The sequence below is a fragment of the Dreissena polymorpha genome, chromosome 1, assembly GCF_020536995.1.
Source record: "Dreissena polymorpha isolate Duluth1 chromosome 1, UMN_Dpol_1.0, whole genome shotgun sequence".
NCBI classification, from domain to species: domain Eukaryota; kingdom Metazoa; phylum Mollusca; class Bivalvia; order Myida; family Dreissenidae; genus Dreissena; species Dreissena polymorpha.
The window spans coordinates 151,944,659-151,959,526 of NC_068355.1; the positions used below are offsets into that span (position 1 = coordinate 151,944,659).

General features: G+C 36.3%; 1 protein-coding gene across 8 annotated transcripts in view; it reads right to left on the reverse strand.

Annotated features, from left to right (window-relative positions):
- The window catches only part of LOC127856201 (double C2-like domain-containing protein beta), a 75,655-nt gene that overhangs the window by 30,363 nt on the left and 30,424 nt on the right, over positions 1 to 14,868 (reverse strand). For 5 of the 8 annotated variants that reach the window (XM_052392270.1, XM_052392285.1, XM_052392278.1 and 2 more), the window contains 6 exons: positions 14,332 to 14,475; positions 10,490 to 10,619; positions 6,106 to 6,192; positions 4,100 to 4,289; positions 2,657 to 2,749; positions 2,016 to 2,249 (listed from right to left, as the gene is read on the reverse strand). In XM_052392270.1, coding sequence (XP_052248230.1) covers positions 2,016 to 2,249; positions 2,657 to 2,749; positions 4,100 to 4,289; positions 6,106 to 6,192; positions 10,490 to 10,619; positions 14,332 to 14,475 — 878 coding nt within the window. Of the gene's footprint in view, positions 1 to 2,015; positions 2,250 to 2,656; positions 2,750 to 4,099; positions 4,290 to 6,105; positions 6,193 to 10,489; positions 10,620 to 14,145; positions 14,169 to 14,207; positions 14,218 to 14,269; positions 14,302 to 14,331; positions 14,476 to 14,868 lie in introns of those variants that run through there. The other 3 variants (XM_052392302.1, XM_052392312.1, XM_052392321.1) reach the window with 3 other exon arrangements.

The following is a 14,868-nucleotide window of genomic DNA, read 5'->3' on the forward strand; positions in this document are numbered from 1 at the left end:
TGATGGTGAACAAATTTGCTAAATGATTTTAAAATCTCACAATGAACGACATAGTTATTGCCCAGACAAGATCATTTATGACCATTTTTTATCTTGTGAACTTGACCTTCGAGATATCGACGTAATTCTTTCGCGCAACACACCGTCCCATGAGGGTGAACAAATTTGCCAAATGATTTTAAAATCTCACAATAAATGATAAAGTTATGGCCTGGACAAGCATTTGATCCTTGAACTCCAAGTGTGACCTTAACCTTGGAGATATCGACGTACTTTTTTCACGCGACACACCGTCCCATGATGGTGAACAAATGTACCAAGCTATTTAAAAATCTAACGATAAATGACGTAGTTATGGCCCAGGCAAACTTTCAATATAAAACACACTAAGTGACCCCGTGACCTTGTTTTTGACCCGGCATGACCCATATTCAAACTTGACCTATACTTCATCAAGATACAACTTGTGACCAAGTTTGGTGAAGATCAGAAATTTCGGGACAGACCGACCGACTGACCGACAAAATGACTCCTATACATGGGGGTATAAAAACAAAATTTGGGGGGGGGCGGTGGGGGGGTGGGAGGGGGGTATATTGTGAGGGTGTAGTCATTTATTAGATGATCTTTAAAAAAAAATGGAAAAAAAAATTGGGATGGGGGCATTCTGGTGTGGGGTGGGGGGGCGTGGGGGATGGTTTGGGTGGAGTCTATTGTGGCATGTCAGGTAAGAGTTGTTATGTCAAAGTATCAATCAAATCTAATCATAAATAAAGAAGTTATGGCAATTTTAGCCAAATTTAATAATCTGACCTTGAGAGTCAAGGTCATTCAAAGGTCAATGTCAAGGTAAAATTAAACTTGCCAGGTACATTACCGTCATGATAGCATGAAAGTATTTGAAATTTGAAAGCAATAGCCTTGATACTTTAGAAGTAAAGTGGATCGAAACACAAAATTTAAACATAAATTCAAAGTTACTAAGTCAAAAAAAGGCCATAATTCCGTCAAAATGACAACCAGAGTTATGCAACTTTTCCTGTACTGTCCCCTTATGATAGTTTGCTAGTGTTCCAAGTATGAAAGCAATATCTATGATTCTTTAGGAGTAAAGTGGACCAAAACACAAAACTTAATCAAATTTTCAATTTCTAAGTATAAAAGGCCCATAATTCTGTCAAAATGCCAGTCAGAGTTACATAACTTTGCCTGCACAGTCCCCTTAAGATAGTTAGTAAGTGTTGCAAGTATGCAAACAATGGCTTTGATACTTTAGGAATAAAGTAGACCTAAACACAAAACTTCAACAAATTTTCAATTTTCTAAGTGTAAAAAAGGCACATAATTATGTCAAAATGCCAGTCAGAGTTACATAACTTTGCCTGCACAGTCCCCTTATGATAGTTAGTAAGTGTTTCAAGTATGAAAGCAAAAGCTTTGATACTTAAGGAATAAAATGGACCTAAACACAAAACTTAACCAAATTTTCAATTTTCTCAGTATAAAAAGTGCACATGATTTTGTCAAAATGCACACCACAGTTATCTTACTTTGCCTGCCCAGTCCCATCATCAAAGTAAGTTAGTGTGCCAAGTTTGAATGCAATAGCGTTGATACTTTCTGAGAAAAGTGGACCTAAACACAAAACTTAACTGGACGCTGATGCCGAAGCAGACGCAGACGCCAAGGTGATGACAATAGCTCATAATTATTTATTTTTTTAAATAGATAAGCTAAAAATAACCTGAAACAAACACCACCTGAGTAAAGATTTGTTTGGCCACAAAAAAAACCGGCAGAAGGAAAAAGATCTGATAGATTGAAGCATTACCCAACCAGCTTTTATTGTTACATATGAGAAAAGAAGAGACCTTTGCACAATAAGCTAAGAAAGACTGCCACCAGAGTCTGTGCAAGCATTACTGTCACCCCAAAGACAAATTACTCTAAAACATCACAAACCCAAACAAGATGCCTGGAAGGATATAGAAGCAAGTTCCTCTACAAACTCTTACCACCAAGACTGTCATTATCTTCCTCTGGAGCTTCGTCACGCGAGCTCTCCGTGGCGCTGTGATGGCTGTGACTGTAGCGGTCCCGGCTGTATCGGTCGCTGCTACCATAGCGTTCTCCAACATGGCGGTCACTGCCAACACTGCTTTTGCTGTCCCTGCTGTCTCGGATGTGCCCGCTGTTGTAGAAATGGCCGCTCTGGCTGCTGGTCACGCTGATGGCATCGCTTTCAGCTCCTGGAGACAGAAGATCAGTTATTTTTAAACTATTAAATTTGGCATGATTGCATCAAAAACCTTATAAACAAATTAGTAGTCAAAAGCAAAATGTTATATTTTTGCACTAGCCCATATTCGGAACTTATGAAATAGCTTCAATGTAAGGCTCTAACTCCTATTTTATACCAACCATTTGAAAAGAAACACTCTTTTTAAAACAAACTTTGGTAAACATACATGTATCTTCAAGGAACTTTTGGAAAACAGCAGTGTCTCCCATGAGTTGATTCACATCAACTTTAATCACCAACCTCTGAGAGCCATGACCATACCTTTGCTTCTTATATTTGTTATGCTTAAAACATCACAGGAAGATTGTGAACACTTGATGCAATGGCAATCAAAGCAAAACAAACAGAACGAACCTGAGCCTTTCTGACCCTTTTTCTTTCCAATACTGACATCATCATCTGAACTGCTCTCCGATTCATGGTCACTGCTCTCTCCATAGCTTGTACCTAGTTTGGTTAAAAACTCATTTATTTTATGACATTGCTTAATCACTTACATTATTTTTTACAAGTTTGTTGTAAGGGAATTAAAGCTAAAGATGTCAGAAGTATTCAAATTCTATTTTTGACAAACTAAGAATTTTAGGATCATAGGATAAATTCTTATCAAATAAAACTGAAACATCAAAACAATTAACAACAAGGGCTGTTTGTAAAACATGCATGCCCCCCTTATGGGCTGTCCGTTGTAGTGGCAACCATTGTGTGAATACGATTTTTGTCACTGTGACCTTGACCTTTGACCTAGTGACCTGAAAATCATTAGGGGTCATCTGCGGGTCATGATCAATGTACCTATGAAGTGTCATGATCCTAGGCAAAAGCGTTCTTGAGTTATCATCCGGAAACCATTTGACTATTTCGGGTCACCGTGACCTTGACCTTGTGACCTCAAAATCAAAAGGGGTCATCTGCAAGTCATGATCAATCTACCAATGAAGTTTCATGATCCTAGGCGTATGCGTTCTTGAGTTATCATCCGAAAACCGTTTTACTATTCCGGGTCACCGTGACCTTGACCTTTGACCTAGTGACCTCAAAATCAATAGGGGTCATCTGCGAGTCATGATCAATCTACCCATGAAGTTTCATGATCCTAGGCGTATGCGTTCTTGAGTTATCATCCGGAAACCATTTTACTATTTCGGGTCACCGTGACCTTGACCTTTGACATAGTGACCTCAAAATCTATAAGGGTCATCTGCAAGTCATGATCAATCTACCCATGAAGTTTCATGATCCTAGGCCTATGCGTTCTTGAGTTATCATTCAAAAACCATTTTACTATTTCTGGTCACAGTGACCTTGACCTTTGACCTAGTGACCTCAAAATCAATAGGGGTCATCTGCGAGTCATGATCAATGTACCTTTGAAGTTTCATGATCCTAGGCCCAAGCGTTCTTGAGTTATTGTCTGACAACCACCTGGTGGACGGACGGACAGACTGACCGACTGACCGACAGACAAACCGACATGAGCAAAGCAATATACCCCCTCTTCTTCGAAGGGGGGCATAATGATAATAACTTAAGGAACAAATCTCAATCCATAGGATGGTACTGAGGAAGCATATTTTTATAGAGCTTTATTACACATCAAATAATTTCATGAAAATACTGACATTATTTCATGGATGTCTACAGAATAAATTGAGATATAAGCTTTATACCATGAAAACCATGTACACAAGTCTTGTTGCATTGGGATTATATATTCAGAGTCCGCCCAGAGTCTCAGGGTGGACCCAACACCTTGGCCATCCCTAAACAACATGGGTCACCCTGACCCTGCAGTACCTTGGCTCCCTCGACCCTTACTCCAGTTGTTGTATGTGTGCACAGCTGTCCCACCAGCACTCTTCTGCGATCCCTTATACTCAAGTTTCCCCTTCACACTCCCAGCGTGTTTACCCACTTCCGACTTCTTTTCTGGGATTACATACTTTGGCAGGCCTTTAAAGAACCAAGCCCCAGATCTCTTCCATACCTGGCAACAAACAGATCCTATGAGTCGTGTTCTGAGAAAACTTGGCATAATGCATGTGCGTAAAGTGTCTTCCCAGATCAGCCTGTGCAGTCCGCACAGGCTAATCAAGGACAACACTTTCCAATTAAATTGGATTTTTGCTAAAAAGAAACTTCATTTAAACGAAAAATGACATATAAGCGGAAAGTGTCGTCCCTGATTAGCCTGTGTGGAGTGCACAGGCTAATCTGGGACGACACTTTACGCACATGCATTATGCCCAGTTTTCTCAGAACAAGACTCAAATGTGATAATTCTAAATGATAGGCTTAATCTGCCATTCCCCATATTGGCCAATTGCTTCAAATTAGCACATGATTATGCCTAAAATATACAAGACGGCCATGTTTTCGGACATTTTAACAAGCTTTTTCTTAATATAACAAAGTGACCTAGTTTTACATTAGGACAAATGTTTTGACCAAGTTACTTGAAGAATATGACTTCTAGAGTGTTTACAAGCTTTACATATAGGAATATAAGGAAAACTGCCCAGACTTATTTACAGAAGCATGATAGTTAAATATATTGAGTTTAATGTCATTAATAGACATAATATGTACTAAAAGCAATATTCTTTAGATGCAAATTTTTTTTTATGAAAATGAAAGTTCAAGATTTTTAAGTATTGCATTACATTACATATGAGTCATGCTCTGTGAAAAAGAGGTTTAACGCATGTGTGGAAAGTGACGTCCCTGAATCTGGGATGACACTTTACGCACATGCATTAAATCCCCTTTTCACAGAGCACAGCCCATAAGTTCATAACTTTGATGGGCTACATAAACCTCCAACTATTATCCACATGCCCACAACTGACTTCAATTTGTTCTAAGTTTTGATAGGGCTACTGTACATTTTACTTCATTTTCTTTGGTATGCTGTTTGCCTAACATGCATATTTGTAACTAATTTGTTCTTAGAAGCCAATAAAACTATAAAAAAATTATTAAAGACGCTTTAAATAAAAGATATTAATGTTACTTTTTGTGTTTGGTTTGAACATGTCTTTTTTGCCAAGGGGCATGGTATGACAAAAATAAATAAATATTTGTTTTACATGTACTATACAGTAAAATGGTCTACAAATTTTCAAACACTAAATAATAGTAGAATATGATGAGAACAAAACATAACACACTTGTGATTATGATTGCTGGCTGCAACTATCTTAGAGAAAGGAGATGGCAAGATTCTATAACAAATCTGCCACCGTCTCTTTACCCCCTAAAGTGATATGCATAGCCAATATTCAGAACTTCTTTGTGTCTTATTCCCCTGTTGTCTGATAATTGGTTCCAAAATATAATCCAGACAAACTTGTTCTAATGTAGATTAAGGACTCGCATAATTCTTTGCCTAACTTTTCAATTTATTGTCTAAAGTTTTGTCGCAAATCTATTTGGTTACAAAAACTATGAATTCTGAAAAATTGCCTCTGGTTCATACATGCACTGAGGTAGATAATTGATTTAGCCATCATGCCTGTCACAATGTTTGTCAATAAAACAAGAAGGTGGCAGTGTTGACACATTGATGTGTGAATGACTCATGTGTTTACCCCTTTGCATGCTGGGAAATTTGTCCTCTGATAAAATGTCGTCTGCTGAATTTGTAAAATTAGCATTTTCTTCGTTTTTTTTCAAAGAATACTATCAGAATAGCAGACAGTTTGGATCCTGATGAGACGCCAAGTTATATAACGTCTAATCTGGATCCAAACTGTTTGCAAAGGCCTTCACAATTCGGTTCCAGCACTGAAAGAGTTACTCACCTCTCTGTTTTCACTGCAGATCTTACAGAGCCACAAGGGTTGTCGGTTGCAGTTTAACGTGTCCACACCGCACTTAGTGCAAACGGCCTGAAGAACAGGGGAAGAAATATCTCTAGAACTGTAGCTGTAGATTATTTGTCATAACACATGCTACTTGCTTAATTTTCTTTGTTCCTAAACTACCCAAGAAATCTAATAAATAACAACAATAGCTCCATATAATGGGTGCCACGCTTGGCTGCAGGTGCAATTTTGAATAAATGAAAGCTTGACAGATTTTTTTTTTTTTTTTTATAGAAGTCACAGTGACCTTGACCTTTGACCTAGTGACCCAAAATTGAATGTGGCATGTAGAACTCATCAAGAAGCAGCTACATATGAAGTTTCAAAGTTGTAGATTGAAGCACTTTGCTTTTAGCGCCAATGTTCAAAACCTTGACAAAATGTTAAGGTTTTAGCACGACGCAGACGGCGGACACGACGACGGACACGACACGACGAGCTGGCTATGACAATACCTCGGGTTTTGTCCGAAAACAACCAAACTAAAAACAAGAGCTGTGTTTGTGAAACACAATGCCCCTATCTGCACTTTAAAGTAGGGCAGCACATATTGTAGAGAAAAGTTCAAAGACAGTAACTTGGTAAAATACAAGTATCAATTTACCAGAACAAAACTTAAACTTTATCTGTGAGTCATATTGGAAGACACCAAATAAACAGTACGTATCTGAAAGCATTTTGGAAACAAATCTGGAAAAATTAGTGTTAAATTATTTTGTAAAAGAAATAATGTAATAAGCAAGAAACTATTGTATCTACAAACACTATATCAGATAATCAAAGAAACTTTTACAACCAACCTTTGAAATAAAGCTATACACATACTTTTCAGGGAGTGCATAATTATCTCAAGTGAAAGACATGCATACAAATGCTGATATTCTCACCCAATAGCTCATGCCCATAAATTCATGTCAGGTGGGAAGCTACATAAACATGAAAACACACTTCCATACATGTGCATGATATGGGTTATGGACAAAAATAGAAATCAAGCTTCAGAGAAATGAACATCATGCCCACATAACAAGTTACCTGATAAATTGGGATGAGCTCATTCATAGAAATCTAAGCATACATCAAGGCCATAATTACAGTTCATCTGACCACCCTAATTGTCCAGTAAAAACATTGACGCACAATTTCACATCAGTCATCTTATATCAATATTGATTTCATGCAAACAATACCTATCATTTCCTAACCGGAAGTGATTTTAACCCATTTATGCCTAGTGGACTCTCCCATCCTTCTAAATTGGATCAATTTATTTCCAAAATTAGGGATGTCTAGTATACTTATTTCTATATTTATAATATTTCTTACAGAAATTCCTTCATGCAAACACTAGTGCAGACTGGGTCTACAATGTTTGCCAAGGCCTTTTTTCCTAGACGCTAGGCATAAATGGGTCAAGAGCATACCAAACCCCATTACTGAGTTCACCAAAACTATGTAATTTTGAATACATTAAGTGAAGAAAGTAATTATTTGGAAGGTTATCTTGGTACTAAAGCAAGACAGCTCAAAGCAGAAATTTCACTGCTGCTTCCGTAAGATTTTAATTGATGTTCATACTGTAAAAGTTTAAGTAGTGCAGGGCAGGGCAGAGTATGTAATTAAATGATCTATGTCTACAGACACCATGGACTAGCCATATCCAGATGTTGACTAGAGTATATCTCAACAAACCCCATGTATTCTACACAATCAGCCACAGTCTATGGATTCAAACTATAAAACCATCAAACACATAACGATCAGCATTTTAGCTGCTTGGTTATTGAACATCGTCCAGGCTGTTCAAATATCATCAGCTTTGACATCAATAAACATATGTGAACAGAGATACAAAAGAAAATCTATGTTAACCATTTCTGAGTGCATTCACAGAACAGATCCTCTGTCAATTTGAGAGAATATTGATTAGAAATAGTATCTCAGGCAGAAAAAAATGGATACGGTGTGGTTCTGTCTTTTCACACTTTATTACTAGCAAATGCCTTACTATATATATTTGATTTCACATAACCTCTACCATTATATTTTTTATGAATTTGACTGGCCAAGAACATCATTTTTCAGTATGTTCTAAGGCACAATAATAACAAATTAACATATGTAGCAGAAATGTTTAACAAATAATAGCTAAAACACTTTATAAAAAAAAAGTGTTAAGCTCTTTTGAACAAGATTTTTTCAATTGTTAATAATATACAGAGGAAAAATTTTATTCATATCATTAATGTTAGCTTTATGTATTTTTACCAAAGACAAGATATGTACATAAAATACATGTAATTGTACTTCTCCTTTAGATTAGACAGAATACATTCACTGATCTTTAACCCATTTATGCCTAGCGCCTTAAAAAAAGGCCTTGGCAAACAGCGTAGACCCAGATGAGACGCCGCATCATGTGGCGTCTCATCTGGGTCTGAGCTGTTTGCTTAAAGGAATTTCTGTAAGAAATATTCTTAATATAGAAATAAATATACTGGAAATCCCTAATTTTGGAAATAAATTGATCCAATTTAGAAGGATGGGGGAGTCCACTAGGCATAAATGGGTTAACATGCTTGAGGATATCTTGTAATGAAGGTACTAAAAGAAATTGACATCTCTTATTTCAATGGTCACAACTGAATTCCAGCTGAAATTCTTAACATCTTTAAGTCGAATACAGACTGATTCTACAAGACATCACAGTGGAACAGTGAAGATTCATAACTGATACATTCATTGAAAAGAGCATCTGCCATAATAAAGAATCAGCAAACATAAAAGCAGTAAATCTTGTAATAATGACATAAAGATCAGGGTTTCTTGGAGGAAATTTCTTGTAACATCAATAAAACATACAGTTTTGTGAAATATTTGCTTTTTGTTGTAAAATAATTCATAGACTGCAGAAGAAAAACTGTGCATGCTAATATAAGATCTTAGTTTTTCAAATTTTCCCTAGACAGACACTTATGCGTGTAAAATGATGACCAGACAACATTGAAATAAACTGCAATCAAGGTTTCTGCCATCTGGGAGCTACATGTATTCCAACCTGATTCTAGCCGAAACTATGATTTTTTTTCAGGTCATTTTATTACCAAGTATACTTCTGTAGGTTTTCTAGCAATAATAAGTACCAATATTGGTTAATAAAAGTAAAGACTTTATCACCTGTTTATGTATGATTTTTATATTTTTTTTTTCAATGGCATGTTCAATCCAAACACTCGTAGCTACACACTCTTATTTCTGTTCATTGAGTTTAAAACCTTTCTTGACAGGAAAATAGGAAACTGTTTATTATTGAATTAATACATAGAGGATATTTGTTGGATTTGATGGACTATCGATTTTATTTCACGAGTGATCATATAAAATCATATTTTCACGAGTGGCCCAGCCACAAGTGAAAATATATGTTTTTTATGATCACGAGAGCAATAAAATCAATAGTCCATCCAATATAACACATTTTATATTTATTTTATCCTTTATTCCCCTTTATTTAAATTGGGAGAAAGAGTTTAACTGGATAATTTCGCTGGATTTATGACGTCATTTAGTCGATAAAATGACATCATTTCACAGTAAAACAGAAAAAAAATATCGATATTTTTTTTTCACTGTTTAAAACAGTGAAATATCAGTTTTAATTCACTGATATTTCTCTATTAAATCACAAGAAAGCATAAAATAAAAATTGTTACTCAGGAAACAAGGCTATTTAAATAACCCACGTAGCTGAGAAAATCTTGCTTTAAATCCACATAAAAAACAACAGAAAACTTTCTGCACTTGAAATTTCTGTATCTAAAGCATGCCTTTATAAACATTGACTCAATACAATTTTTGTCCAAAACCATAATTGCTTTGAACCCATTACATGTGTACATGTACTTCAGGTCAGTTATTGCACCATTTTCCTCATTATGATTTACAAGATAACAAGACAAGAATGGTAGAATTAACATGTCTGTCATTTATGAAACATATAAATATGGATGATTATATGTTAAAGCTACCAAATGTTATGATAACTGTCATTACGTCATTGATATAGACGGCTAATGCTCAACAACACGGATCACTCTGCTATTCTCCAAATAATCCTATTCATACAAATTAGCAAATTTGGCTGCAGAAAATTGTACTTGGTTATCAGGTAGCCAAAATGGGAACAATTTCTACATTCCACAGTAAACTTGGTGACACAAAATTATTAGATAACCAAAGAGAGAAGAATTTCTATATTCAACGGTAAATTCGGCAATACACAATTCTGAGTCAGTAGCATGTTACCCTCATTAGGCCTCACCTTCCTGCAGTCATCACAGTATGTCGGTGACGCCCCCAGCAGTCCAAACTCATCACCACACAGCACACACTGGGTTGTGCCGTTGCCCATGGCATTCTTCTTCATGTTGTCCAGCTTCTCTACCAGCCGACTACAACAGTGCACCATTGTACAGTTAAACCCTTACCCATCTAGTTAGTATTTTGACACAGTTTTAGTCCATAAGATAGTTAAATTGAGTTAAATACCTTTCTTACTATAGATTCAAGATTTAAAGGCTTCATTTTCAACCATTAGAGACTGATGAGAAGCAAACACCATAAAACCGGAACAGACTGCGAACTACTGGTTTCATGCTGTGTGCACATACCTGTAGCAATTTTTACTTTGCTTCTGAGGGTGAGAGGGTTAATATGCATACATGCATGCATGCCTGCATGTTACTTGACTCCTCATTTTCTGTTTGGAACACATTTACAAGACCAACAAGACTATTGCCAAGCAATATAGTCCCCTACCGGCTCCACCATTGTCAGAAATTCCACTGTTGTCAGAAATGTTGTAAGTTGCCATAGCAACCAGAATTTTTGACGTAGAAACCAAATGAAATGACGTGCATAATGTCCATATTGCCATCTATCCATGTTTTAAGTTTCATTAAAAAATATTAAGAACTTTAAGAGTTATAGCAGGATCCAGAAAACTGCCATTATCAGCAGTATTTCTTGTCTATTTGTTGCCATAGCAGCCAGAATTTTTGACGTAAGAACAAAATTAAATGACATGCATAGTGTCCATATTGCCATCTATCCATGTTTCGAGTTTCATGAAAAAATATTAAGAACTTTTAAAGTTATCGCAGCATCCAAAAAAGTGTGACTGACTGACAGACTGACTGACAGACGGAGCGATAACCATAAGTCCCCTCCGGTAAAAACGGTAGGGGACAAAAAGACATGACTTTTAATATTTCTAGCCACACGCCGACCAATATTATCAGAAAACTTGACGATCGAAATTATTTAGCAAGTCATGAATTCAGGCCCAATAATGGCTTGACAATGGCATTTGATAGATATAGTACAGCAGCCTGCCCAGAGGGGATTGAAAATAGTAAAACTGCCATAAATGGTGATTATCAGACTCCACATTCAATAGACTTGCATATTTGCTGATAATCATGACCCTTTCCACTGATTTTTTGCAAATATACGCTTCCAGTGTTTAAAAAATTACTGCAATACGCTATGATAAACATTTCCCAAGCATGAACAGCACAGAAAACAAATATTGCATTACCGTAACTAATCTTCCCACACCATTTATGTCTCCTTAATTCTGTTGATGTGAAATAATGTCAGTACTAGATAAATGAAATAACATGAAAACTTGATAAATGATGTATAGTTTGAAACCTTAGTTACTATAAATAATCATAAATGCTTAAACAAAAAAATTTAGCAAAGAATCAGCATTTGTTAATTAAATAAGAATGAAGTTATTTTCAAGCTTTTTTCATCCTAGCTATAAGCAATATTTATATATAACCAACAGACAAATTAAAATACTACATTTTGTAAAACCAGTAGGTCATTACTTCAAAAGTTCTGGACAATAAGTTTAGCAAAAGATTTATTAAAGAGAACTACGTCATTTCAGGATGTAATGAGAACAAGTTTCAAGTCAAGTAATTGAGTTCGAGATAGAGAAAATGTGCTTAAAGTCTTGTCCAAGATCAACCTGTGTAGGCTAACTGCACAGGCTAATTTCGGATGACACTTTACACCCATGCATTAAAAACACGAGGGTCATGGGCCCTAAGGCACTTACCTAAAACCCAAAGGAACTAGACTTTCCTTAAATAAAAGCCAGCTGATTCAGGAAGATTGGGCAAAAAAATGTTACTACTACATGATTAACATGTTTTTTTTTATTTGACCTAGAGATTTAGTTTTTGAGCTCACATTATCCGGTTTCGATCACATCCTAGATGTCCTTTGGACAAATTTTCAGCAAACCAGAAGAATATCTATACTCAACCAAGAAGTCATTATTTAAAACAAGTCTTCTGACTAAGCTTCATTTAGATTTCACAAAACATGTGACTTCAAGAGTGTTAACAAGGTAAAATTAAAGACATATACAGAAAAATGTCCCATCCACTGGCAGCCTTTTTTTTTTTTTCAACAAAGTGGAACCATTCTCAAACAAATGTTTTGATGAAGTTTCATGAAGAGTTTACAATAATAGTGACTTCTAGAGTGTTTTAATATAGCCATTTAAAGAAAACACTGCCACAACATCTGGAAGCCATGTTTTTCAACCAACCTAAACCATTTTCAAACTCATGCAATATATCATTGGAACACGTGTTCTGACCAAGTTTAAAGAAGATAGGAAACAAGGGCTGTTTGTAAAACATGCATGCTCCCCATATGGGCTGTCAGTTGTAGTGGCAGCCATTGTGTGAATATGTTTTTTGTCACTGTGACCTTGACCTTTGACCTAGTGACCTGAAAATCATTAGGGGTCATCTGCCAGTCATGATCAATGTACCTATGAAGTTTCATGATCCTAGGCTTAATTATTCTTGAGTTATCATCAGGAAACCATTTTAAATTTCGAGTCACTGTGACCTTGACCTTTGACCTAGTGACCTAAAAATCAATAGGGGTCATCTGACAGTCATGATCAATGTACCTATGAAGTTTCATGATCCTAGACCTAAGCGTTCTTGAGTTATCATCCGGAAACCATCTGGTGGACGGACCGACAGACCGACAGACATGTGCAAAACAATATACCCCTCTTCTTCGAAGGGGGGCATAATAAATGTTGCCTCTAGAGTGTAAACAAGGAAAATGTTGACGACGCATGACGAACAAAATGAGATCACAAAAGTGTTACGCTCAGGTGAGCTAAAAAAAGGGGGGGCACTGAGTGATATTTAATAAAGCGTGCAGTCTCATAGGCCAATATTGATTTTCCAACTTAACGACGCTCGGCCTTTGAACTGTCTTTAATTGAGTAAATAGATACATGTAGTTGACTAACACTCGTTAATCAGCTCCTAATTTTTTTTTGCGAAGATCATATTGCTTTGATCTTGAAAAATACTCCTGGATGTTGAGCGATCAAATATTTATTGCACACATACCGAAAATGTGAGTGATCTTTGGCAAAAAAGTGGAAATTGCACAATCACGTTACATTAATACTAATTGTTGAAAGTTTAATAATTTCATGCTGCAATTTCCTCAATAATGTATAGCAATTTACATCACACAAGAATGATGCGACCCAAATACTACAACTCAACTTACAGGAACTGAAAGAAAAACCGATATATTAAACTACAAATCTCAATTTAAACACATGATTAACTAACATATCTGCGACCCACATTTGTTCTTGCTAAAACACAGACATTCACTACGTTTGAATAACTTCCACAAAAAATTGCAAAATGGGTGAGCTCTCTAGAAATCCTAGATTCAAATGAGAAAAAAAACTGTCATCAACCTAATTCTCTGTGCTTAACCATTTCTATGTAGCTACATGTATGCAAATTTCAAAAAATCTTTAAAAACCAATATAAAGTTGGTGGAAAATATCCTCCAAACTTTGGATGTATAAACCTACACAAAATCTGGAAAATCCCTGAACTTATCACGTACCCAATCCTCTCTTGCTCTACTTCCTCCAGATAGTTTGCGTTCTGAATGACGTTCATACGTACCCAATCCTCTCTTGCTACACCACCTCCAGATAGTCTGCGTTCTGAATGACGTTCATACGTACCCAATCCTCTCTTGCTCCAACACCTCCAGATAGTCTGCCTTCTGAATGACGTTCATACGTACCCAATCCTCTCTTGCTCTACCACCTCCAGATAGTCTGCCTTCTGAATGACGTTCATGATCTGTTCTTGTTCCTCGGCACTCAAGTGCTGTGCTTTCTGGAACGTGCTAAACTTGTTTGTGTGCACCGACCATCCTGCGCCGAGTCTGTAGCAATACAGGGAGAAATTAAGAATAAACTGTGACTGCAGCTACCTTTTAGTGTTGCATGATCGGAATTCAGGCTCATTTAGCATATGTCATGCCAGGGCCTATGTTGAAGTATCCGCAACAGCCAGTATATTCATCAACCACTGAAATTTCCAATATCTTTCTACTAAAATTGTGTTCATTTCCTACCTGAAATTTTCCATATCTTTCTAGTAAAATTGTTTTTAATTTCCTACATGTACCTGAAATATCCTATATCTTTCTAGTAAAATTGTTTTATTTCCTACCTGAAATTTCCTTTATCTTTCTAGTAATATTGTTTTAATTTCCTCCACTTTAATGCATGTAACTGAATAGACACACACATCTACTTCAAAGTGGGTGCATTGT